The following is a 27,215-nucleotide window of genomic DNA, read 5'->3' as shown; positions in this document are numbered from 1 at the left end:
TGTTGCTTTCATCTAGGTAGGGATTCCATGAATGTCCAGCCTTTACAATGCTCAGTAAGTCATTGAACTTAGCAGTGTCTTCTGTTATGTTTTGATAAAGAAAATTTTTATTTCATGGCCTCAGAGCAATGTTTTCCAAAGAGGGGCAATATTGTTCTTATCTCCAAGGAACATTTGGCAATGTTTGAAGACATTTTTGGTGGTCACAACTTATGAGAGATTGCTACTAACATCTAGTGGGTAGAGGCCAGGGATACTACTCAGCTTCCTAGAATGCACAGGATATACTCTTATAACCTAAAAAGCATCTGGCCCAAAATGTTGATAGTGCTGAAGATGAGAAACCCTGTCTTAGGAGCATGTTTGCAGCCACAGCTGTGAGCATCTTTACTGCATTCTTGTGACATGTAGTTCAATTCAACTGGTAGAGACCCTGTGTGGCCCCTGCTCTGCATTGGGTCTTACTGGATACATCATTCAGGGCACATATTCTTTACAACAAGACTGTTTTGGTTCTCAGATCGCATTCTGTGGTGGAATAAACATTGAGTGGAATAGAAAACATTAGCTTTGGGCCTGGTGCGGTGGCTCACGCCTGTAATCCCAGCACTTTGGGAGGTGGATGGATCACCTGAGGTCGGAAGTTCAAGATCAGCATGACCAACATAGAGAAACCCCATCTCTACTAAAAATACAAAATTGGCCGGGCGTGGTGGTGCATGCCTGTAATCCCAGCTACTCAGGAGGCTGAGGCAGGAGAATTGCTTGAACCCGGGAGGTGGAGGTTGCAATGAGCCACGATCACGCCATTGTACTCCAGCCTGGGCAACCGGAGTGAAATTCTGCTCAAAAAAAAAAGAGAAAAGAAAAGAAAAGAAAACATTAGCTTTAAAGTTAGATCTTTCTGTTAACAACTATATGATTTGAGGCAAGTTAATAAGCCCCTGCAAGCTTCACTTCCTTCACCTGTAACTGAGAATAATATCATCTGCCTCATAGATTTATAAGCATTAAATTGAATGATATACATAAAACATTTACCATAATCACTAGCAAATAACAGGCACTCATTATAAATATTCTTTTCCTTCCCCGGACTTCATAAATGTGACAAAAATAACTTGTCAACAAGATTTGAAACCATACAGTGGAATAAATTAGAAATAATTTACTGAGTGCCATAATGTACTGACCCATATTTTTATATATTCTTACTTTATTGGTCAAATAAATAACTGGTTTCCAAAAAAAAAAAAAAAAAACCACTCAAGTTAATATTCAACTCCAATTCATGCCATTCCAGTTTTAATTCCAGTCACTTCTTGACAAAGAATTGGTGAACCTTTTGCCAGCAGTGACTTAGAGAAATGTTGCTATCCTGAAACAGGTCCAAATTCTGTCTTCTGTGGTCATTCTGGTTCTATGTGGTCTTTTGTTCTTTCATATCCTAGGCTAGTCTGTGACCCAGACCTACCTCTGCCCCATGCTTTTCCATCCATAGCTGCTTATTTCCTTGTAGCGAGGTCAACATGCCATTGCAGAACATTCTCAGGTGCTCTTGGCAGTTAGTCAAAGTTCAGACATTGAGTTTCAGACTCTTCATAAAATTTCCTATAATCATACCTATTTCTGTACCAAATGCTATTGACACAGATGAATGCAATGCTGAGTCTTAATGAATGAAGCTCTATTCATCAATACTTGAAGTACAAATGTCTTTTCCTATTGCCTAGGGAGTGTTTGCTTTGTTCCAATGCTATAATAAATGTTTTCAAAGTGGCCCTGGAAGTTGATGGAAAAAGATAATATTTTTATACCAGTGCTTGTGATTTTTTGGTGACATCGTATACATAGTAAAAATATATATGCAGACCATTTGGTGCTCTAGGTGACAAGCTGGGACTTTGTACTCCTGAGGTCTCACCCAGCCAGGGCAAAGGGTCAGTATCTAGGCAGAGCTGTCACAACCGTTCATGACATGCTGACTTGTTGAGGAGCTCTATTCTAGACTGCCTTAGTGATGAACCATAAAAAAGACAATTTTAACACAAAGTCCTAGACACCTCCCTCCAACCCGCAACCTCCTAAATAGTTCACATTAAAGTCTTGTCCTTTATTTTTATGTTTTGTGTTGTTATATGAATTGTCACTTTATGTTTAGGAACTTGATTCATGTTTCATGATTGTCCCTGTTGGCTACACTTGAGTGTCTCTGTGTATATATGAGTAGATCTGGTCCCCACCCATAGTTGCTCTCCTCCTGCCTTGGAGATTGCTTGGTGCTCCTGCAATATCTTCCTTCAAGCATGATGCACATTATAATTATTCTGTTCTGCTTCAGGAATACATATCAAGTTCTATGCAATTAATGCCATTACAAGGCAAATACAGAGCTCTTCTTGGCATCTCCAGTACATCTGTAACACTGCAGAAGCAAAGCATTGTAGTAATTTATGTGACTTAGGAACTTCTTTTTTCTGTGACTGTTAAAATGGCATTTTTAAATGCAGAAGTTATTAGTCAAGAAAAAAGGACTTCTGGAGAACAGCTGACTGCCTACAATAATGCTGGTCAGGGAGGATTGGGTTCTGGTGCTGCTTCTAGAGGCCTGTTGATCACAGCAGGGAGGGATTCAGAAGGGTGAGGCAAGGCTGGTAGAGCAGCAGGATCCAGTGGAACATTTGGAGAGTCTTTAGCCTGGAGAAAAGTAGTCCAAGTGGATGCAGGAAGATATTTTTAGCTCTCTGAGGAAGAATTCCTAAAACTGATCTTGAATTCTGCAGTCAACAGAATTAAGACTAAAGGGTAAAAAGGTAGTTACAGAAAGAAATGCAAACAACACATTTAAAAATTGGTTACTAGTGTCAACAGTTAGGTGTTATCCTCCCAGAAGATTTTCTATGTAAACCTAAACCTACACCTACATACATACATATTTTTAATTATGCATATATATTTAAGAATAGTTTTACAAAAATGGGATTATGGCCCATGTATTTTCCTTAAACTGGGAATCAAATTTGGATTTCATATAATAAAGACATTCTGTGAATTGGGAGTATCTAGGATTCTCAGTGGAATAGTATTACCAGTGGAACAGACTGCCTCATGAGTAGCAGGCTTGCCATGAGTACAGTAGCATAGGCCAGCAGGTCTCCGCATTTAGTATTCATCCACATCTCCTGGGGATCTTGTTAAAATGCAGATTCTGATTCAGGAGGTCTGGGCTGGGGTGTGAGATTCTGCATTTCAAACAAGATACCAGGTGATCCTAGTCCTAGGACTACACTTTGAGGAACAGGGGGTCTAGCTTAACATCCCTAGGGATGCTAGAAATAGATTCTTGTCTTAGGATGGGATAAAATAACCCTAAATTTCCATATAACTTGAAGTTTTTATTTCATCTTGATTTTAACTTTATTCTTTTCTATGGAAAAGAATGTTGATTATATAGGTGTTTCATTTACTATCTCACCATTATTCATCATTTCTTTTTCTTTTCTATTTCTCTCCATTCTCTAATATAGCCTACAACACTGTGATAACTATGATTATAATCTTTCCTTTTTTAACATTCAAAACAAATATTATAGCTCTTCTACTGGTTGCTTATATCTTTATTTAGAAAAACATGTATTTACATATTTTAGGATCATTTCTATATGTCTAATTCAGTTCCCATAGTAATATGAAGATTATATTTAAATTGTGCCCCAGTAATGCTAATAGAAGGAACCAGAATGAAAAATAATAATAAATAATAATAACTAAGACCAATTAAACACAGCTTATGTGATAGACATTGCTTTAAGGGGTTTATATGCATTAAATTATTTAATCCAAAGTATAAACTTATGGAATAGGCATTATTTTTATCTCAGTTTATTGATAAACAATGTGAGGTATAGGAAAATTAAATAATTGGTGAAAGTCACCCAGTTTGTATGGTAGAATTGGAACTTGAACCCAAGCAGTCTAGCTTCTGAGTTGAGGATCTCACTGTTATAGCCATATTGGAAGAATTCATTAGGATGATGCAAAATAAGATGTTACCTTATATCAAAATGTGAGTTTTCATTTTTGTACCATTAGGGTACCATCTTTGTTGATAATTTAGTCTTTTAAGTAGACATTTAGCCTTTGAGAGCATCCATGCTGCATTTTGTAATTTCTAACTCATTTATTGAATTGCCTTAGACATATGGAAAATGTTGGACTATCCTATTTAAATTTCATGAAATAAACCTTAAAGTAGCCCTTGTAAGATACATCTGAAACTTTTGTAAATTCATAATGATAATTTGGTGACCCTTGCTAAACTAGAGGATGCCGGGATTTCAATATTGGTTTGAACAATTTAAAAACCCTTTTGCAAAGTTACACCAGGTTTTTAAGCATTCTCTCTTAAGAGACAAGTGGAGATAAGTGATTTCTTTTCCAAAGAGGTTTATCTTCTTGGTAAGTTAACTATGTTTAAGATTTAGTATTCACTCCTTAAAATGTTTTTCTATAAGGAAAATGAAAAGGATTGATTAAATGAGTAAGAGTGAGGTCCTGGCATCTAAAGTTGTAGAATTGTCCGTGGCAAGGACATGTGCTCATTTCAGCACATGATGACCATTGCTGGAGAGGAGGATGAACAGAGAGGGATGAATCATGCCCAGAAAGGTGCCCGTAACCAAGGCTGTGGTTCTCAGGCAGCCAGAGACGTCCAGGAGTCAGAGATGTGAAGGCAGTGGCGGTACTTCCGGAGTGATTCACAGTTCTAGGAATTAGCAGGGGCTGTCTGTTTCTATTTCCCAAACACCTTAGTTTATTAAATTTTAATAATATGTAATATATTCTCACACTTCCAAAAATATAAAGGGCAGGATTTTAACAATGAGAGACACGTTAATCATTCACGGAGTTTTGCACATTCATAAGGAAAGCTTAGATATGTCCTATTTCTCTGTGGGAATATATTCCGCCAGTGGAACCCAGCATTATAATTATTTTGTTAACATTAATGGGAGGAATGTCTTTTTATCAATACCCTTTTCCTGAAGAAAGCACTAAAGTGTTCTGGTACCATGATAATTGTTAAATAGAAAGGGTACCTCTGGTGGGTATTCTCTGTTTCATTGATTCTTTTTCCATCTTGTGATGTTGGTGATGGTCAAGTCTAAGGAGCAGAGCTAGAACAAAGATGAACTTAAAAGTCATCAATGAAGAGGTATTTTTTACCCAGCTGTTAGAACAAGAAAAGTTTTTTGTATAATTTTTAATCTTGTATATTAATGGTTCTTCTTTAAGATATAATTTATATAGAGTAAAATGCACAAACCTCAAATATAACACTCAGTGAATTTTGACAAATGTATACACCTGTGTAAACACAGCGTAGATTAAGATAGAACATTTCATGGTCCCAGAAAATTCTCTTGTGCCCTCTTCCATTCAATACCTCTCCCTCCTACCCCTGCACGCACATAAAATACCCAGTGATGACTATTATCTTATCATCTAGCTTAGTTTACTGACAATTACCCTTCATCTAGGTGGAATCACATGGTGTGTTTTTGTGTTTGGCTTCTTTCATGCAATGTAATTTTTTTGAGATTCATCCATGTTGTTCCATGTTGCATTCCTCTTTTTTATTGCTGTGAAGTATTTCTTTGTATGACTTTACCGCAATTTACCTACTGTCCAGCTGATGGATATTTACATTCTTTCCAGTTGTAAGCTATGATGAGTAAAGCTGCCAGAAACAATTTTGTACAGGTCTTCTCATGGACGTGTATTTTCATTTCTCTTGGGCAATTAACTAGGAAGGGACTTACTGAGTCATGAAGCAGGTGTCCATTTTGCTTTATTAGAAACCACAGTTTTCTGAAGTTCTGTGTCACTTTATATTCTAACCAGGAGTGTGGGAGAGAACAAAGATGGTCTTGATCACAGTGATATGCTGTCACTTGCTCCTCATGTGGGCACTTCCACAGTCTTCTGTATCACTGAGCTGGAACGAGTAGGACAGAATGATAGGCTGGGGACAGGAGGCAATGGAATTACGGAGTTAGTTATTGGAGAGGTAATTCATCCTGACCCTGCCAGCAAGACCAGCTCATTTACTCCTCAGCCCAGCGATGCCCGCAACCTTCCATGAAGAGTTACACCATGCAGACTGGCTGTGTTACAGAATTAATTCTGGGACTGGCTTTCAGTCCACTTGCACCTTGACCTTACCTCTGCCTGTTTTCTCTGACGCCCAGTTCATGTGTATTCATACAGCTTCACAAAAACTCTCTTCTGTTGTTGGTGATTTTTTTGGTTAATCCTCATCACTGAAACTTCATAGTCATGAGCTGTCTCTTAAAAGATACATAACTTTGGGCCAGTTACTTAACAACCCCAAGTTCCTGTTTTCTTGTCTACGAAATGGGGATCAGAATGCTATATTAAAAAGTTAATGGGGCCAGGCACTGTGGCTTATGCCTGTAATCTCAGTACTTTGGGGGGTCAAGATGGGAGGATCACTTGAGGTCAGGAGTTCAAGGCTGCAGTGATCACACTACTGCACCTCAGCCTGGGCAACAAAGTAAGACCCTGTATCTTCACAAAAATAAATAAATAAACAACTTTTAAAAAGTTAATTCAATCATTAATGCCTATAAAGGGCTCAGCACATAGCATGTGCTCAGTAAACACTACTGTAACTCCCAGCACAACCCCTCCTGTTGTACTTCCTACATATGATTGGTTTTCCAACTCTCTAATTCCCCTTAATTGATAATTCTAGCGAAAGACCCTCCTGGGAACGGACCTAGGAATTCCTGCCCAGGCCCCTGCCTTTCCAAGGCGCATCCTGAAACCGTTACTCTGAGACAATTATAATGAAACAAGCACCATTTATACGGCAAACTTTAAAGCTCCTGCTAGCTTGAACTGGGGCCCTTTGGATTTCCTGTTTCATATTTCCCAGGATGAGGATTAGATTTTAAGGATTACATGCTAAAAATAGAGCTCTATTATGCATTTTCAAGGATTTTAGTATGTTGTTAAACTCTAGTTTTAACACATAGGGTACCTCCCCTTTAAAAATGAGTTGTTACCACCTGCGGAATACCTAAACATTATTATTCTGTGCTCCTGATGTTCCTGTGATCTCATGGAGTCTAGGGTGCCTTTCCCAGTCTCAACAGAGAGGACTTCATGAGCCCTGGGTGCAGAAAGGTCATTGGTTTTATCTTAAACAATGTCAGCTACCTGCTGCCCACTTTGTTCCAAGCTCTTCCTTGACCCTGCTATTTTCAGGCAAGATGCCCATGAACCAGTACAGCTCTTCACACTCATCCCTTCTGCCTCTTGCTCCAGAATCATGCTTGGGTATCACAAGCCTACATGTGGACCAACCTCCTTTCCCCCTGTCCCACCATGCCCCCCTCCCACATTCACTTCACAAAGCTTCTCTTCTCCATGCTTCACTCATATTACCCCTCTCTGGTTAGTACTTCCTTATCACCAACATGAAATCAGCAGGTACTACTCATTCCCTGACTTTGCTGCTCTCCTGTACAGCCAAACTCCTTAGAAAGTCTTCAATCACTTCTCTAAAGGAAGACTTTGTAGAGAGTCTTCACTGTGCTTGCTCTCCTCCCGGTCTCACCCCAATACACTCCATTACAGCTGTTGTCCCCTCCACTCTGCTGAAAAGTTGCCGACGTCCAACATCTTGTCATTCTTTTTCATCTAACTTGACCCCTTAGGCTCACTTTATACGCCTGATGGGCCTACCTCTTTTTTGAAAGGTGCTCTTCTCCTAACTTCTGGGACACTGGATTTGCTGTTTTTTCTGCCTGGATTCTTTTCTCTCAGATCTTCATGGGGATGTTCCTTCTCATCATGGATATAACCTCTTTGCAGAGGCCCTCCTGGTCCCAGGCCATCCTAATCAAAGCAGCTTCCTTCAACCTTTGGCCTGACTTTCTAGCTACTTTATATTTTTAATAGCACTAATTATATCTGATCTTCTCATTTATTTATGTAGATGTTAACATTTCATGGGGAAGTTTGTAACAAATTGCACATTTGTCAATAATGATCCCTGACATTCATTAATGACCTGCTATGTGCTAATTCCTGTCCTAAATTAGCTCATCTAATATTCAAAATAATGTTATGAAGTAGGAACTATTATCTTCATTTTTTGTATGTGTAAACTGAGGTTCAGAGAGGCTAGATAACTTTTCCTTGATCCCAAAGCTGTAAGTAACATAATAAGAATTCACACCCATCTATTCTGATGCCAAGATCTGTGATATAAATCATTGAGGGGGAAAAAAACAGTGAATTAAGCTGTGTCCCCTGCTTTCTAGGAGCACAAAGAGAGATTGGGTGAGACAGAACATCTTTAAAGGAACCACCTGGAGAGAACTAACATTTTATTTGCCCTGGAGTGTTGAGAATTTAAAGGTTTGGCTTTGTGATGGCTCAAGCAGTAAATAGATCACACACATCTCATTTTGCATTGAGTGTGCAAAGCAGTCATAAATGATGAAGAACTGCATTATGGGTCTTATGTAAGTCTTAGAGTAAGACTATAAATTTCTAAAACTTGAAGTTTGTAAACAAAATATACATTAGTTTACTCATTAATGAATTCATAATCTAAGATGAACTGAAACTAGATCCCAATTAAAGCAAAATAAGGAAGATGCGCTGGTCTATATTTTCTTTCCTTTGACTTTCACTTAATCATTAAAGCCATGGCCTTCGTGGATTATTGGCAAGGGAAAGCAGACTGTAACACATTTTGCGGATAGAGAGAGCAGGTGTTTCCCACCTGTTCAGTTCCATCTCCGGGATGAACTTTGCCTTCATTACATGAATCCAGAGCATACTCTCCCAGCTTGTTGGTGCTCCTGTGAACTGTTGATCTGTTGCTGGCAAGCCTGAATAGCCCGGCGCAGGAGCCAGTCTGCCTAGAAACCCTGAACTGAGTCTAACCTGTTCTCAGCAAATCCCTTCTCTGCCTCTCTGGTGGGTCCTCATGGCACCCTTGTCTCCTGCCTATTACTTCCCAAAAGAAAAGAGACAAAAAAATCCTTGGAGGTGTTGTACTAATGACTTTACATATAAAACCTCTCTCAGAAATGTTTGCATTTTTCTGGAAGAGGATGAGTAGAAAGGCCGCTATTTGCCCCACAGAATGAAAAGTATTATTCAGCTACAGTAGATGCTGGGGGCCCTCAAATGCCAACAGGCCAATAAATCCCATCCACATGGGTTTCCAAGGAATAGTTTTATACAACTGGATTATAAGTCAAGTATTTGAGGGAGAAGCTGTTCACTAATCTCCCAAAACATTCCTCCAGCCTGCACCTCCGTCTCATTCCCACAGCGACTCTCTATTTTAGGATCTTATTATTCATCTCCTAGTCCACTTTTCAAACTTAATGTGCATACCAAGCATGTGGGGCTCTAGATAAGATACAGATCCTGGCTCAGCAGGTGTGGGATGGGGCCCGAGGCTTCATTGCACATCGTATAGCAAGATCCCAGCCCAGCACTTTCCAAGACAGAGGAGGCCTCAAAATCCCCTGTAGGCATCTGAAAACACGGATTTCTAGGCCCTATGGCAAGATATCTAATTGAGTAGGTCTAGGATGGTGCCCTGGAATTTGTATCTTTAACAAGTTCTCAGGTGATGCTGCTGCTGATGGTCTGGGAACCCCACTTTGAGATCCACCATCCTAGATTATTGTAGTAGCCTGTGACTTCTTTTCTGTCACCTCTACTTCTTCACTGTCACCAGAATTATCCTTTAAAATTCTAAAAATAATTACTTTGTACATGTTTAAAAAACTGCTGACGATTCTCAGTGGATGATTTAGTATACTTCCAGGCTTCTTGGCATGCTGTAACACACAGTTAGATATAAGCAACCCTAAGAAGTTTTTCAGAGGCCTGCCCCTCTGGTTATCTCAATAGCTACTATGAGATATAGCCCACCCAGTTCACATGCTTATATTTATCAGTGATTTAGAGAATTCTTTATTTCAGGAACTTGTACAGACCACAAAAGCATTTATTGAAAATGAATAAACATATACTATAGAGTGATGTGTACAAACTTTTTAGTAACCTATAATAAGACAATACCAAGTACAAAGCCGTCATGCTTTGTAGGATATCAGGATTGGCTGACGTACTCATTGACATCAGGATTCCACTGTCAACCACCATGTCTAATGTCTTAAGAAAGTGGCTAGTGTCAAGCCAGAGAGAGGCTGTTCTGTCCTGCTCTGACCTAACCTTCACATTGCTCTGCCCTATTTTTGTTAATTGTCTTCTGTGGGATCTCATGCCATTTCTTTTCCAGGCTGCTAGATGCAAGGATTATTTGTTGTTGCTGATGTTTGTTTTGTTGTGGGGATCTTGGTCCTAATTCTTTTTCTTTGAATCTGTAAATACTCCAAGTGCAGTCCATAAAGAAGCTTGACTTGCTTCCAGAATGCACTGCCAGATGCTAGCTTCCAGCTTTACTAACCAACCCGAGAGATGGATTTTGTGGGTTTGTTTGGTCTCCCAGTTTGTGCCAACTGGGCACCGTGTCCTTAGTCCACCCTCTTCTTTGCACACAAGCACAAAAGGGAACATTTTATTCTGCTTCTTTGGGTGGGAACAGTCACTTTATTTATGGGGTCTGAGCTAAAATTTGATTTCTCTATTGCATGGTGCACTGGCTTTATCTGTGTACATCCACATCCTTTATTATTTTCCCATTTCATGCCCAAGTTCTAGGCTTCTCATGATGTTCTACCCTTTGTGGCTTCAGCCTTCCTTTCCAGCTTCACCTCCCAGTACTACAGCCCATCTGCTCCAGCGATTCCCTGAAAAAGTCATGTCCTCTGTAGTATATCCTCTCCCAGTGCTCACCCCAACAGGATTAGGCCCACACATGTAGGCCTACCCAGATCCTAAACTCAATCTTGTTAAGCCCAATGAAAATCAGGTGGTGTGACTCACAAAGGCGATTGACTTTAACTCCTCTAGGTTTTACTTTTGTCTGGTTTTCAAAGGAAAGTGCATGAGGGAGCAGGGAAGTGTTTGCCACAGGCAAATGTTTGAACATTCAGGATGGTTAAGAAAAGATATAAGGGTTAGTGAAAGTGAGCACAATTGATGCAGATTTGGCATGCTGAAAGGAATTTTTGCCCCTTAATGATCTCTGTTTTCTTTATGCAGCATAACCTGAGGCAATTAAAGGTAGGAAACTACTCTAACCAACTGGCAATTATATTTTAGTATATTTGGTACAATGCATACTCACTCTCCGTATTTTCAGAATTTTTGAAAAGTAAAGAAGCTTCAAAACTGTCAAAGTTGGCTCTTCTTTCACTCTTCACGACGCCTTAGTAGGAAAAAGGAAAGAGCTGGGCTGTTGGTTCTGGGTCCTTTTGTGTGCTGACACGGATGCATTTGAAGGATTTGAAATGTGCTGCAGTTTGAAACTTGGGTTCCTTTTACTGTTTATTCCTTTTTGTGTTTTCACCCATTGGTACCCTTGATTGATAGTGTTTAAGTCAGGGGACAAGCTGGGGGTTTAGAACATTGAGGTTCTCAGCGAATGACCCTAAGCTTAAAAGGGAGCCCAAACTCATCAGGCCTCGTGTTTAAAAATAGTTTATTTTTGATGATGTTCATGTGAATGAGCCATAGTCCTACTCCTCAGGGCTGTGGAATGGAAAGCCTTGAGTAGCAAATGATCATAGTTGCCTGGCCAGACCCTCTTTCTGGTCCAGGCACTAACCTCCAGCAGTCACAGGTGCTGCCCTGAGCATTGTAGGATGTCCAGCAGCACCCCTGCACTTGACCCCTTAGATGCCAGCAGCATCCCACCAGGGTGACATCCAAAGTATTCCTAGACTTTGCCAAATGCCCGGGACTGGAGAAAGGGCAAGGTGGAGGCAATGGGAGGCAAAATTGCCCCCAGTTGAGAACGATTGGTCTCTAGGGATCCTGAAGATGTGCTGGGTGAAAGCCAATTCTCTTCCTAAGCTGATGCAGGCACGGAGGAGAGCAGAGGCGTCTGCAAAATGAAAGCTACATTCTTTTAATGATATCACTCTTTCCTCTCGACCCAATTTTGGCCAGTTTTTAGAAAATCACATCTTCCTCAAGCATCTAAACTGGCAGAAGAGAGAAGATGCCACGGTTTCTGCTTTGAAGGGTCCAGTGAGGTTTGGTATGGTCCTCACATAAAGAGGCCAAGGATATTTGTGTTTTACGTTAGGTCTTGGCAAGATAAAAATTATAAGAGAAGTTTTATAGTGTACCAGATTTCTATCGTGTTTTTAAAAAGAAAATAACTTATTGAATATAATTGCCAGACAAGGTGAAGATAGTAAAAGTATTCAGGTTGTCACCCCAAACTGTAAAGCTGACTAATTTCAACCTTTTCCTGCTAACGAACTTCACCCTTCTGTGTTTTCTCTCCCTCCGTTTTTGCCTGCCTGTACAACTCAATCCTTTGTATTTACCCATGATGAAAGGACTACACGCAATAAAGAAAATTAAGCAAACCTGATTTTCAAGGCTTGAGTAATTTAAAAACTATGATTTTGACATTTTAAGAATGTTATGTTGACCTCATTCTTGATCAGTCCTGAAAATTAAATGCAGGAGCTCTGCACCAAAGCAAGGCCCCTAGCTTAATAAAGATTTAATTTATACCATTTCCTAACATTCTCTTTCCTTTTAGTCTACACAGCTCACATTTGTACCTTTTCTCAGAGTAATCATGGGTTATAATTTAAACCGTTAAGTCCACACTGCCTTAATCTTGTATTTTGTTGTTACATTAATCAAGGCAGTGACAAGCAAAATTCTGTTCGAGGACTCTTAACCTGCCTTGCAAGAAAAGTAATGTTCACTTTTTCAATGAGCCGTTAAATAAATCCTCCGACTTTTTGAGTGAAAAGCCTCTCCCTGTCCCAAGAGCTCAAACTGCATTCAACAGTTGCTTTTGGATTCCCAAAGAGAGCAGCAAATAGTAGGAGTTATGTCTCTGGAAGGCTTCTTGAGTTCCAAAAGGCAATTTCCTTCCTCTCCAGAAGGAAATCAAAGAGGAAAAAAACAGGAATCATCTGAAAGATAACTCAAGAAGTAAGTGCATAACTCAGTGGAAAGCTAGCTAGCTAGACAGATAGAAGGAGGATACAGGCTTTCTAGTGAAATTGGGATTTTAAAGCATTTATGGAGGGAGAAGAAATGACTACAAACAAAGCCAAGTGCTAAATATAGAAACTATGGAAATAAATAGCCCATGCTCCCAGGATAGCCTTAGCTTTGATGTTAAGCAGCAAAGCAGATCCAGAGGGTTCCTGTGTAAAGCTATAAACAGAAAAGAATTAAGAATATGCTGATTGAGAGAAACAAATGTGGTTTACCTTGGGAATTACCTCTGTATTGTGCTATTTGTGGAATAAAGGACAATAATGTCATAGCAAGCACTTTGTAAAAGTAAAGTTCTATAGTTTATAGTGGAAAAATATGCAGTCCATTGTCTTGAAATGTCTATTTCATATTTTGTTGTAAGGGAGCTTTACAAAGGTAAGTGCCTTATTCTGACAGTGCTAGCAAACTAATAAAGTAATCAAGAACATGAACTCTGATAAGAAGACCTGAAACCAAACCAGAAGGCAGAAAAGGGAAAGAACAGACTCCAATTGGAGCTAGGTGATGTGTCTAAAATAAATTTCATGTGTGCCTTATTTTTATATTTCCTTGGATCCATTTAAATGGAAATTTCCATTAGTGGGGCAACCTACATAAGTGATTGATAGATATACTTAATTTATTTGCTGGTAAGTTGAGAATATAGCCATATTAATGGAATTGGAATTGTCAAAAAATATTGTTGGAGTTGTCCATGACAATATTGCTATACTCAGTATTTCTTTTAGGGCTACTTATAATGTTACTATAACAACCAATGAATGGACTACGCCTGAAAGATAAAATGAAACATAAAGATGATGAATCTTTTAAGTTAAATTTTTTTATTGAATCCCATGAAGAAATATCTCTGAAATCTCAGGATTGCTCTAGCTTCAAGTGGTTAGAAGACAAAAAGAGCCTGAGGCAGGAAAATGGCATGAACCTGGGAGGTGGAGCTTGCAGTGAGCCGAGATCGTGCCACTGCACTCCAGCCTGGGTGACACAGCGAGACTCTGTCTCAGAAAAAAAAAAAAAAGAGCCTGGCTTCTTAAGAAACCAGGTAGTAAGATGGTAAATCGTGTAACTGGAGAAAACAATTGGGAGTATTTTGGGGAAAGATACGGTTGCAAACACTGCAAGTTTCTTTTGGGGAAGAGGTGTTTGTAGTCATGACTGCAAAGATGACCTTCTGGAAAAGTCTAGGAAGCAGGTCATAGGACAATTCCAGAAAGAAGGAAAATTATTCAGTCAGTGACTCCACTGTCTTTCAGCAAATGCTTGCCTGATTACTACAGAACATGCAACTTTTGCTGATACAAACATGCACGAAGGAAGGTACTTCCTCTAGATAGAGGGACCTTGTGAGTAATTGACCTTGTGTCTATTCTCCCCTTATACTTCCCAGCATCCCTTGCAGCTAGATGTGCCTCTGAGCTAAATTCTGGCCAAGAGGTATCAACAAAAACCTGTGAGAATTTGGGGATCTTTTCTTAAAGGTAGGGACATGGGCTGCTTCTTCCTTCCCTCTTTGCTGCAGGCTGAAATGTAGCCAATATGAATTGTGTTGGAGCAGCCCTCTCTACCATGAGGGAGATGCTGCATACTGGGGATTGAGAGGTTGTCAGAGAGAAAAAGCTGAGACCCAAACAACTGTGTGATGCAGCCCTAGTGGCCTGGTCTCCTACCTCCAGGCTTCTTTCACATGGAAGAAATAAGTCTGTATCCTTTCTAAGCTGCTGCTGTTTTGGCCTTTTTAGAAACTTACAGCTGAGCTTAAACTTAACTCATACACATTCACTGTGGTTATAAGTAGAACTAAAAATATACTTAACTCATATTTAGCAGTTGGTTTTAATTCCCCAGTTCATACTGAAACTAGAACAATGCCTTTGCTTAAAAACAGAAATCAAAATCAATCAAACATAATTGATTGAATACAGATTGCAAAGAAGTATAAAATGGAATTTTGGCCCTCAAGTGGCTTTCTTCAACATGAAGAAACAAGACATTTAAAAAGGTATATGCATATATTTTTGTATATATATATGTGTGTATACATACATATACATATCTACACACACACATAAATATATACATATCTACATATACACATCCATGTACTACACACATATACATATAACAAAACAATATTAAAAACTCCATTGTGTAATAGTTCAATAGAACCAGTGGTGCATAGACAATAAAATCCTTGGGAATTCAGAGGAAACAACTGAAAGAGATGGGAGTTTGGGCAGAGAACCTGGTCCTGAAGATTAAAAGGAAAGATTAGACAGGTGACAAGAAGAGGAAATAGGGCACAATGAATATATTGTCAGTAAAATGGAAGAGTTTTAGGTTGATATCTTAGTATGACATATTTACAGTCACAATTCAATATAAAGGGTCTTTTGCTAGCGTTCATGTATTTTATCTGGTCTTAATGAAATGTGTAAGTGACCATGATAGACCTCACTGTTCCACAGGTAGCATTTTCAGGAAAACTGTGCAATTAGTGTCTGAATTTCTTCTATGAAGAGTCCTTACAGTTTGTCTTCAACTTGCAGTTCTGTGGTCAAAGGAGCCATCTGAATAATTGCAGTGTAGTAATTGTGTCTGCAGAGGACATAAGCAAAGCACTTTGCTTAAGCAAAAACATTTTGTTTTGTTTTGGTTTTTTGTTTGTTTGTTTATTTTTGCTGGCAGCATTGCTAGTCAAGACTGAAAAATTAGGGCATTTAAAATAGTGGAGTAAGAATGGTGGTTGTTACAGAGGAGCTGAGTAAGATAGAGCAATGTGACAAGCAGGTCTTATAAGACTAGGTAGAAGATCAATACTCTGAGAAGGAGATATGGAGGGGTCAGAATGGTCTGTGGAAAAAGTACTAAACATGGGCCAGTCGAAGAGGAAGAGAATCAGTACATTAAAAACGACCCAAATGATAAAAAGAAATAAAGCTGTCTTTATTTGCAGATGGCATAATTTTCTATGCAGAGACACCAAGAGTCTGTTAAAAAAAACTTTCTAGAACAAATAAGTGAGTAAAGCAAGATGCAAGATCAATGTACAAAAGTCTATCGTTTTTCTGTGTTCCAGAAATGAGCAATTGGAACTTGAAATTTTTTTCCTTCAACTTTTATTTTAGCTGGGGTACATGCACTGGACGTGCAGGTTCGTTCCATAGGTAAATGTGTGCTATGGTTGTTTGCTGCACAGATCAATCCATCACCTAGGTATTAAGCCAACCATCCATCAGCTCTTCTTTCTGATGCTCTCCCTCCCTTGACCCCCACCCTGGATAGGCCCCAGTGTGTGGTGTTTGCCCCACAGTGTGTCCATGTGTTCTCATCATTCAGCTTCCACTTATAAGAGAGAACATGTGGTGTTTGGTTTTATGTTCCTGGGTTAGTTTACTGAGGATAGTGGCTCCATCTCCATCCATGTCCCTGTAAAGGACATGATCTTGTTCCTTTTTATGGCTGCACAGTATTCCATTGTGTATATGTGCCACATTTTCTTCATCCAGCCTGTCACTGATGGGCATTTGGGTTGATTCCATTTCTTTGTCATTGTAAATAGTGCTGCAATGAATATATGTGTGCCTGTATCTTTGTAACAGAATGATTTATATTCCTTTGGATGTATACCCAGTAATGGGATTGCTGAGTCAAATGGTATTTCTGCCTCTAGATCTTTGAGGAATCACCACATTGTCTTCCACAATGGTTGAAATAATTTACACTACCACCAACAGTATAAAAATGTGGAACTTGAAATTTTAAAAATTACTATTAAAAATATCACCAAAAAATGAAATACTTAAGGGTAAATTTGACAAAATACATCAAGGAACTGTATGTGGAATACTACAAAACTCTGATAAAATAAGTCAAAGAAAGTCTAATGAGATTGGGTGATATTTCATGTTCACGGATGGAAAGATTTAATATTGTAAAGATATTAATTTTTTTCCAATTGAACTATAGATTCAATGTAATCCCAATCACAATCCCAGCAAACTTTTTTTATATGTTGACATAATTGTTGCAAGATTTATATGGTAATGCAAAGAACTGAGGTTAACCAATACAATAATAAAATGGAAGAATGAAGTTAGAGAACTCACATGATTTAAGACTTATTATAAAGCTACAATAATCAAGGAAGCATGGTGTTGGCAAATTAGATACACAGATGAATGGAAAATAACAGCAAGCCCCCAAATAGACCCAGATAAGTATAGTAAACTGACTTTTTTACAAAAGTGCAAGAATAATTCAATAAAGAAAGGGTAGTCTTTTCAAAAAATAGTGCTGGAGCAATCGGGTGTCCATATGCAAAAATATGAACTTAGAGTTCATACTTTACAAAAAAAAATTAACTCAAAATGAGTCATAGACATATATGTCTATATGACAAACCAATTAAACTTCTAGTAGAAAAATAGGATAAATTTTGTACAATCTTGGATTTGTGGATGAGTTTTTAGATACAACACCAAAAGCATAATCCATCAAAGAAAATTTTAGTAAACTACACTTTGCTTAAATTTAAAACTTTGGCTATGCAGAAGACAGTATTAAAAGAATGAAAGGGAAAGACATAGACTGGGAGAAAGTATTTGGAAATCACACTGTGATAAAAGAATAGTATTCTGAATATACAGAGAACCCTTAAAACCCGACAAGAAGAAAATAAATAATGCAAATTAAAATTTGGCAAAACGTATGAACAGATATCTCATCAAAGAAAACACACAAACATAGCAAATACACATATGAAAAGATGCTCAACATCATTTGTCATAAAGGAAATGCAATTTAAAACCCTAATGAAATACACTACACACTATCAAAAAAGCTAAAATTTTAAAAATTGACGATACCAAGTCTTGGCAAGGATGCACAGCAACAGTATCTCCTATTCATTACGAATGGGGTTGCAAAATGGGTATAATGAAATGAAATACAATTTGGCAGTTTCTTATAGAACTAAACATACTCTTAGCCCATGATCTAGCAATTGTGCTCCTAGGTATTTACCTAACAGATTTGAATATTTATGTCCCATAAAAACCTGCATGCAAATATTTATAGAAGCTTTATTCTTAATAACCCAAAACTGGAAGCCATCACGATATCCTTCAATAGGTGGACAGACAAACTGTGATATATACAATGGAATATTATTGAGTGATAAAAAGGAGTTAGTTTTCAAACCATGCAAAGACATGAATGAACCTTAAATGCATAATGCTAAGCGATATAAGTCAGTCTGAAAAGACTGCATGTTGTATAATTCCATTTATATAATATTCTAAAAAAGGCAATGCCATAGAGAGGGTTATCAGGTTAGTGGCTGCTAGGGGTTGTAGAGGATATTGAAAAGGTGAAGCACAGTGAATCTTTTTAGGATAGGGAAATTTCTTTTGTATGGTGCTGTAATGGTAGGTACTATGCGCATACGAGTTACTACGCATTTATTAATGTACTGTGTACTTTTAAATGTACAAATGTACTTTGCATTTATAAAAATCTATAGAATTTTGCAGCACAAAAATAAACTTTAATATATTCAAATATTAGAAAATTATTTAGAAGGTCAAGAGAATCCCAGGATGGAAAGCAGATTGTGATAAATAATATCTATATTATAAATATATAAAACAACCTTATGAAGGCAATAAGGGAGGAAGTTGCTAACTGAAGTAACTGGGAATGAATGGAATCTGTGAAACTAAAAGCAAAAAGAACGGTTGTTAACAACCGTTAACAGTTTAGAGACCAGTATACATATATACTGGAATTGAATAATTAGTTGGATGGCTGATGGTGGAAGCAAGGTTTCTCACTGTTGGAGCAGGTAGTTGTAGAGCAAAGGAAGGGGGCTAGAATGACCCATGTAGACATAGGCTAGAATTGTGACATCAGTGTGAACTCATTTTTAGCGTAATACACATACAGATGGATGAATATAGAAAGTTATAGATATTTGTGTGTATACATGGGTTTGTATACACATCTATATTTCCAAACTGGGTTCTTGAAGAGGACCTAGAAACGATAACACTTCAGTATCAATGAGCATAACCAGCCCCCTGAACTTGGTTTCTAATGCCGTTCTTCCAGAAAAGTAACTAGGGCTCTTGGAGAAATGGCTGATTCTAGAGCTGGAGAAGGGAATTTACAAGATGAGGCTGGAGCATCTAACAACGCCAGGAAGCAAGAAAGTTTGTCAGAGGAACATATGGAGCCAACTAAAGACCTCTCAATGGTCAAAGCTGGGACAATTGAAGCAACAAAATAAAGATGTGATATTAGATTGTAACTCAAAGTATAAAACAAGTATCCATAGGCCACATTATTATAAATCAGTCACTGAATGAATAAATAATTGGGAAGAATACACAATTCTCCTATACAGGATACCAAATACAAACTGCCTTCTCTTAAGTGTGGGATTCACATAGCAACTTCCTTCAAAAAAAGCACAATATGGAAAGAGGGGATAAAGAGTAACTGTGGTGCAAGAACTGACAAACACTGCCTCAGTCAGCTGACCAGGATAATATCATCAGTATTAAGTCATGTTGATAGTAGGTACCTTTGACATGATGTGATGGAAACGGCATTTTACCTCTGTGGTCTTTGTTTTGAAACCCACAACTTCAGTCCAATCATGAGAAAAACATCCTGTACCCATATTAAGGGATATTCTAGAAAATACCTGACTAGTACTCCTCAAAACTGTTAAGGTCATCAAAAGCAAGGAATGCCAAAGAGAGACCCTAAGATGACAGGTGGACTAAATGCAGTTGGTGTCATGGATGGGCTCTTGGCACAGGAAAAGGACAGTAGGTCAAAACTAAGGAATATCAATGAAGTATGGGCCTTAGTTAATATTAAAGTATCAATATTGGTATATTAGTTGTATCAAATGTATCATACTAATGTAAGATATTAACCATAGGGAGAACTGCCTGTGACATACGTGGAAATTCTCTGTACAAATTTTTTGTAAAACTAAAATTATTCTAGAATAAAAGGCTATTAAAAAAAAAAAAAGACCCAAACTAAACATATAATCATGGTGGCCAGGGGCTGGAAGTGAAGGTTGGAGAATGGAGAGTTATTGCTTAACGTGTACAGAATTTCTATTTGAGAAGATGTAAAAGGTTCCTGAAATTTATGATGGTGATGGTTACACAACAATGTGAATGTACCCAACGCCACTGAGTTGTATACTTAAAAATGATTAAAATTGTAATTTGTATCATGTATATTTTATCAAAGTAAAACAAGTATTTCAAGAAAAAAACTCAAAGACACAGAAAACTAGAGAAGAGAAACATCAGAAGGACTAAAAACAAAATTTAAAAGTGGACCAACAAGAAAGCAGTGGGATAGCAAGGAAAGCTGCGTAAGATGCACAGGGCAAAACACTTCCATTACTAGAACACCAGGAAACAAAACACCCGTTTAGAAATCACAGAGAATAAATTAGTACTCACGGTTTTCTCTTTACTTTGTAATTTTTTAATTGTACATACCCTCTTCCAAAAACCACAACACAAGGCAAGAAATACAAAAAAAAATTTTGTTTATTAGTAAATTAAATTCTGTATTGAATATGGAAAAGCAGAACAAAAAGTGGAGGCTCTGATATACTTTGGCCCTGAATACTGGCCCTCTGAGAGGTGGAGAGTTGGGGTAACCAGATGTTATATTAATGGACTGGCATTTAGAAGCCAGGCATTGAACTCTGCTTATTTATATATTATTTTAACCCTCACAACAGCATTATATGCTAGTACTATTATTTCTCACTACAGAGCTAACATTTGAGATCATAGTTTTCTGCCAATGACTTGAATTTAGTAACAGTGAAAATTCCATACACATAGGAATATAGCAAAATTTTTTCAGTAAGGCTGTAACGTTTAAGTGAACTTAGCTGATCCTACATACATTAGAGAATGCTTGCTATAAATTCATGGTATTCTGTCTACCAAGTCAGAGAACTGGTTTAAATGTGTTGATGTATCTGGGGTATTAGAGTCTACAGTCATGAAATGGAACCCTAGTTGTACAACTCATTAGCTATGTGCTGTCAAATTACTTAACATGTAGAGATCTCAGTTTTACCATCTGTAAAATGGGGATAAAACAGGTTCTTTGCTTATAACATTCTTTTTCCTTTTCTAATATCCCATGTGCTTGTGACTTTTTGTGATCAGAGATAGTGGTATTTGTCTTAAAAAAAGAAAGAAAGAAAAGGCCATATAAGCCCTATATTAATTGGAGTATCATAGGTACAATAAAACATAAATGCCAGAGTTTCAATGGCTTAACACATTAAAAAGTATTCCTCATTTACTTAGAAGCCTAGTGTGGGTGTTTTTGATATAAAGGTGATTTTCTTCTACCTGGTGATTCAGGGACTTAGACTCTGTCCAATCTAACAGCTCCAGTATCTCCTAGGGTCTCTCTGTCCTCTGTAAAAAGGACACAGGGGAAAGAAAAAGACCTGAAATGACCCTCATCTCTTCCATTCACATTCCATTTGTGAGAACTAGTCATATGACCCTCCTTAAATGCAAGCAAAGGGTGATGTGAAATGTGGCTGTATTCAGGCAGCAATTTCCCTGTAATTCTTTGAACCGCGTAAGGCAAAGTGCAAAGTTTGGTGGCGAATGAACAACCTTTGCCTTAAGCTCTGTGCGACCCCAGTAATGCTGAACTGTGCAAACCCACTCACCTGTATGGGGAGAAGAGTAGCACCATTATAGTAAGGACTCCTGCAGCAATCACCAAGTATAATGGGGGCACTTAACGCTCAGCTTTTTATGCACCTTAAATGGTTTAATAATAATTCCAACAAAAAGTATTTATAAAGCATTTGGGAATGCTTATAAGGGATTAAAGTAATATTAAAGAAATCACTAGAGTCTCAGCATTAAATGATTTTTAATGCAACAAAATCTCATCATACTGTATTTTTTCTTCTTCACTTTAAAAATAAACCTGCAGAATAGATATGGTATAAAGTGAGACTCCATAGTGTCTAGAATTTTTTTCTTTGTATTTGTACTGATATTCTCTCTCTCTTTTCCAGTGTATCAACTTTTAGTTATATATTTTGTTCAAAAATAACATCTGATCATCATAAACATGAATTATTTAAATAGGATAACATGCTTCTTCTGAATGCTTTAAAGTAAACTTGAATGTTTATAAGTAAGGGAATTATTAAGAAGAAACCTTGGTATATCCACAAGATAAATGTTACCAGTCTCTAAGTGTGCATCTCAGTGGTTCTCAAACTTAAAAAGTGTATCAGAATTACCTGTAGGATTTGTTATAACACAGATTGCTAGGTCCCAACCCCTGGAGTTTTCAGTTCAGAAAGTCTGGGATGTGGGCCAGGAATTTGTGTTTCTAACAAGTAACCAGATGATGTGATGCTGCTGGTCCAGGGACCATGCTTTGAAAACCACTGATTTTTCTATAAAATAATGCCAAATAAGGTAAGGAGGAAGGTATCAAATCTATGCAGTTTCTCTGAGGTTGGACTACTTGATGTGTCCCAGCTTTTATGTTTAAAAAAAAAATAATGCCGAAAGACATACAGTGCTTAAGACTCAGGTTAATTTAATTCCATAATCATATGGCAGAATAGCACCAATTTTGGTACGTAGAGTCTTCTGTACTTAATTTTGACTGACCCACATAGAGCAAATGTGATTTATCTGACTTGAAAACCCAAATAAGCTAGGTTGTGAAACACAGTGGGTTTTTATGATGGGGCCTATACGGAGCCATATGAGTTATTAGAGGGATAGCAGTGGTTAGGCTAAGGGTATACAGAGAATACGTTGCAAAGATATTAAGGAAAATAAGAAAATTATGGAAGACTTTAAGGAAAAGCACTAAATATGAGTTCAGGGCCTGAGCTAAGTGGATTTTCAAAAAAATTTCCTGGGTATTTACTTTCTTAATACAGAGGAAGTCATTTGGAGGAATATTTATTTTTAGGTTTTACTTTCATCTGAGCAAGAAGAAATATATTGTGCAATAATGAAAAAGTGATCTATCTTCTTGGATGCTCAAAACTTATGCTAAGGATTTATGAATTATTTATTTAGAAAAATTATATACCCAGGGATAGTGACCCTGGTCAATATTTAAGCTTCAAAAAAGATAGTGAAATTCGGTTTTTCTAAACTCTAGAGGATAAAGTGTTTTATCATAACATTACAAATTGTGGAATGAATGAATAAAAGTCACAGTGGGTTCTTTTTTGAAAGTCTGGGGCTACCTGGAATCAGCATATAGGACCCAACTTCAAAAGGTGAACAATGATATTAACCAATAATGTGTTTCTTTGAGGAAATGATCTGAAGCAAAAAGATACCTCACAGACCAGGGAGGTAATATTCAAGCAACTAAAGAAGCTAAGGACTATTTCAAATGACTATCTTGCCCTTGGTGAAAAATCCTAATACAGTGATTTTTTTTCTCCACTATATTTACAAAGGAAGCATAAAAATAAGAATATTGGCTGGGTGTGGTGGCTTACACCTGTAATCCCAGCACTCTGGGGGGCCAAGCCAGGAGGATCCCTTGAGCCCAGGAGTTCAAGATCAGCCTGAGCAACATAGTGAGACCTTGTCTTTACAAAATAAAAAAGGAAAAAAAGAAAGAAAAAAGAAAAAAAATGAGAATGTCTGGATTTGAAGGAAGAAAAGGATTCGAAGAAATTCTGCCCTGCATTCTGCTGATGGCAATTTTATTAGAGAACACTTGCACTGTCAAATGTTTCTTAGTTCATCGCCCAATTTAATATTTCAGAAAAGTCATCCAAGGACTGTTTTCTTTTGTGGTTTTCTTTCTGGCAGCATTCTATGGCTTCTCTGTTCTTGGAGTGTTCTTCTGCCTTGACAAGGTAAAGTTCATGCCTAAGCATGTGCAGAAACTCAAGGTCAAGTGCACTACTGAACACCTTCAGAGTGAGTTTTTAGGGGACAGTGTTGTCACAACTGTCTTCATCATCAAACAGCAAGCCTTCATGATAGGCCTGCCAGGGAGGTGACCCTGCCAGCCTGCTGCCTCTTGTCCCTTTCCCAGTTTACACTGTTATTTCTCCATCTTGCCCTGACTTTTGCCCAGTAACAGCAAGCCTTTGGGTTGACCCTAGCATACCTGCTTTCCTTGTACTCCAGGGCCATAAGCTTGCAGAGCTACCGTGGTGGCATGGCCCATGGTTTGTCCTGCCCCATCTTTTTTGTTTTTGAGACGGAGTCTCACTCTGTCGCCCAGGCTGGAGTGCAATGGCACGATCTCAGCTCATTGCAACCTCCGCCTCCTGGGTTCAAGCAATTCTTCTGCATCAGCCTCAAGAGTAGCTGGGATTACAGGCACCCTCCAACATGCCCGGCTAATTATTTTTGTATTTTTGTACAGATGGGGTTTCACCATGTTGGCCAGGCTAGTCTTGAACTCCTGACCTCAGGTGATCCACCCGCCTTGGCCTCCCCAAGTGCTGGGATTATAGGCATGAGCCACCACGCGCGGCCTGTCCTGCCCTGCCCCATCTTGCTTCCTTCCTCCTTCTCTCCCTTTATTCCTTCCTTCCTTTCTCTTTAGAAATATTTTTGATATGTAACAGAAAAATATAGAACATAATAGGAAAAAGTCCCTCTTAAATGTTTTCGCTTTTATTTTTTGCGTTATCTCAATAACCTGTCTCATTCATGTGCTTTGTCTTCAGGGTGCAATTGTATGCAACATGTTTGGATTGTCTGCCACCTGCACTAACGTTCTCTTGCCTTAATGCTGTCTCTTCTTATCTACCCATTTTCTATTTCTCATCCTTTAACTTTTTTAAAGATTCTATGCTTCTCACCAATTTATTGCAATAAACTGCACTGTGCTTCTACCTTTCAGCCTTTTTAATGAAGGGAGTAAATTTAAGAATTAACTTGTTTCTCATGAAGGTCAAGTCAAGGATGTGTTGGAAGAAGACACATGTCTTCTATTAGTTGTTCTTCTTTATTTTGTTTCAACCTACTGTTCTGAAGCAGCAATAATAGTAAACATAAGGCCTTGTAAAAGAGTTTCTATGCAATATTGTTTCCTTCCTCATTGTTACGGAGTGCAGATGAGAAGCATATAGGCATATTGCTCTGTAGCTCTCTGTTCAGAAGCTAAAGAATTCCAAAAAGAGTGTGTATTTAAACTTCCTCTTGACAGCAACTAATCCACTGCCCACTTTCCAAGTCTGTTCACATTTTACTCTAATAACTTAAATTCCTACACTCCCTCTTTAAAACATTTCAATGTTTAATTAACTTACAGAAAGGTCATAAAAATCCCTCCTTTTCATATTAGCTATATTCTCCCTTTTAAATCTGTGCCATCCCTGAGTTATCCCAAGATTTCTGGTGGGTAACCTTTATGTAGATGCCTGCTTTATCCTTGAATTTTAGCCTTGCGGTAAACATCTAGTTTGATTCCTTAATGATGAAATTATTTTTCTTTTCCCTCTTCCTACAGGATTCTCCTCTCAGGAACAGTCATTCTTTCATTTCCCAGTCTTCCTATCATTGTCTTTAAAATCTGTCCCCATCCCACTTTTGATCTGACAGTGACTGCTTTTTACTTACTCCCTCTCTGTTCATAAAGAGGTGGTAATACTAAATTAATAGTGTTTGTGAAAATTCCTAGAAGAAATGTTATTCACATAAGATCTTTTTAAAAATTATCCTTATTCATTTTTAAGTAAGGTTTTGATGAAATGATAACATGAATTATGTTTATCAACTTTGGAGTAGAGCTTTATGTATTCTGTTATGGATAGTTTTTTTTATTTTATTTTAATGAAAGGAAAGTCAGAGTAGGGGGTAGAAAATAGAATAAACCTTTACCAAGAAGAAAGTAAAATAAAGTGAATATGGACATATTTCTTTTTAGCTATGGGTATGACAAAAATGAACTCTGATTAGGTAAACTGATGTTTTTTATAGCTTTTATTTATTTATTTTTAGTAAGGAATATTTCTTTTTTAAAATCAGGCACTGTCTCTCACATGATGATGAGAAAAAGCTTTTGGGAAAACCATTTGCACGTTCGATTACAGGGTATTTATGCATATGTTTTCCCAGTAGTACTCAATATATTTTAAAACCTGATTAAGATGACATAAGATAAGGCCGGGCGCAGTGGCTCACGCTTGTAATCCCAGCATTTTGGGAGGCCAAGGCGGGCGGATCACAAGGTCAGGAGATCAAGACCACGGTGAAACCCCGTCTCTACTAAAAATACAAAAAATTAGCCGGGCGTGGTGGCGGGCGCCTGTAGTCCCAGCTACTCGGAGAGGCTGAGGCAGGAGAATGGCGGGAACCCGGGAGGCGAAGCTTGCAGTGAGCCGAGATCGCGCCACTGCACTCCAGCCTGGGCGACAGAGCGAGACTCCGTCTCAAAAAAAAAAAAAAAAAAAATGACGTAAGATAAAATGTGGTGTATTGTGACTGAGAAACCTTAGTCTCGAATGCTCATGTTTAGTGGGTATAGTGATGAAAACCATTTTCAAGGAAATTTTTTAAACATTCCAGAAACATACAGAAATGTATCGAAAGCCAAAAAAGTAATTAATATAAAAATATGAGTTTAAAAATAGTAATATGTGATTCAGAATAATTTCAAGTTTAACATTATTTTCTAAGTTGATTATTTGCAAATGATAGCTATTTGGATCCTGTTCTCTGAACAGACCCAGATGCAGGGGGTTGTATACAAGTGATTTATTAAGGAAGCTACTTCCGGGAGACATCAGTAAGAGAGTGGAGGAAGCAAGACGTGGATGGAGAAGAGTTAAGTAAGGGTGAGCTTTCAGGTGAAGTCCCAGCCTCAACCTAAGCTACTGGAAGCTGCAGAGCACAAATTACACTTGGAGTTGCTTCTCCTGCGTCCGTCAGACATGAACTATCAGCTCTCTGGAGAGATCTAGCATCTCAGGC

The 27,215-nt window shown here is 38.1% G+C and overlaps 1 protein-coding gene across 5 annotated transcripts in view; it reads left to right on the top strand.

The window, feature by feature from the left end:
- Window positions 1-27,215, top strand: part of PLCB1 (phospholipase C beta 1) — a 767,658-nt gene that overhangs the window by 203,819 nt on the left and 536,624 nt on the right. For 3 of the 5 annotated variants that reach the window (XM_058433160.1, XM_058433161.1, XM_058433162.1), the window contains exon 3: window positions 11,227-11,247. The exons of the other annotated variants lie outside the window; for them this stretch is intronic. In XM_058433160.1, coding sequence (XP_058289143.1) covers window positions 11,227-11,247 — 21 coding nt within the window. The remainder of the gene's footprint in view (window positions 1-11,226; window positions 11,248-27,215) is intronic. 5 annotated transcript variants of the gene reach the window in all.

The sequence above is a fragment of the Hylobates moloch genome, unplaced genomic scaffold, assembly GCF_009828535.3.
Source record: "Hylobates moloch isolate HMO894 unplaced genomic scaffold, HMol_V3 SCAFFOLD_21, whole genome shotgun sequence".
NCBI lineage: Eukaryota > Metazoa > Chordata > Mammalia > Primates > Hylobatidae > Hylobates > Hylobates moloch.
Note: the sequence above shows the minus strand (reverse complement) of the source record. Positions and strands in the feature narration are given on the sequence as shown.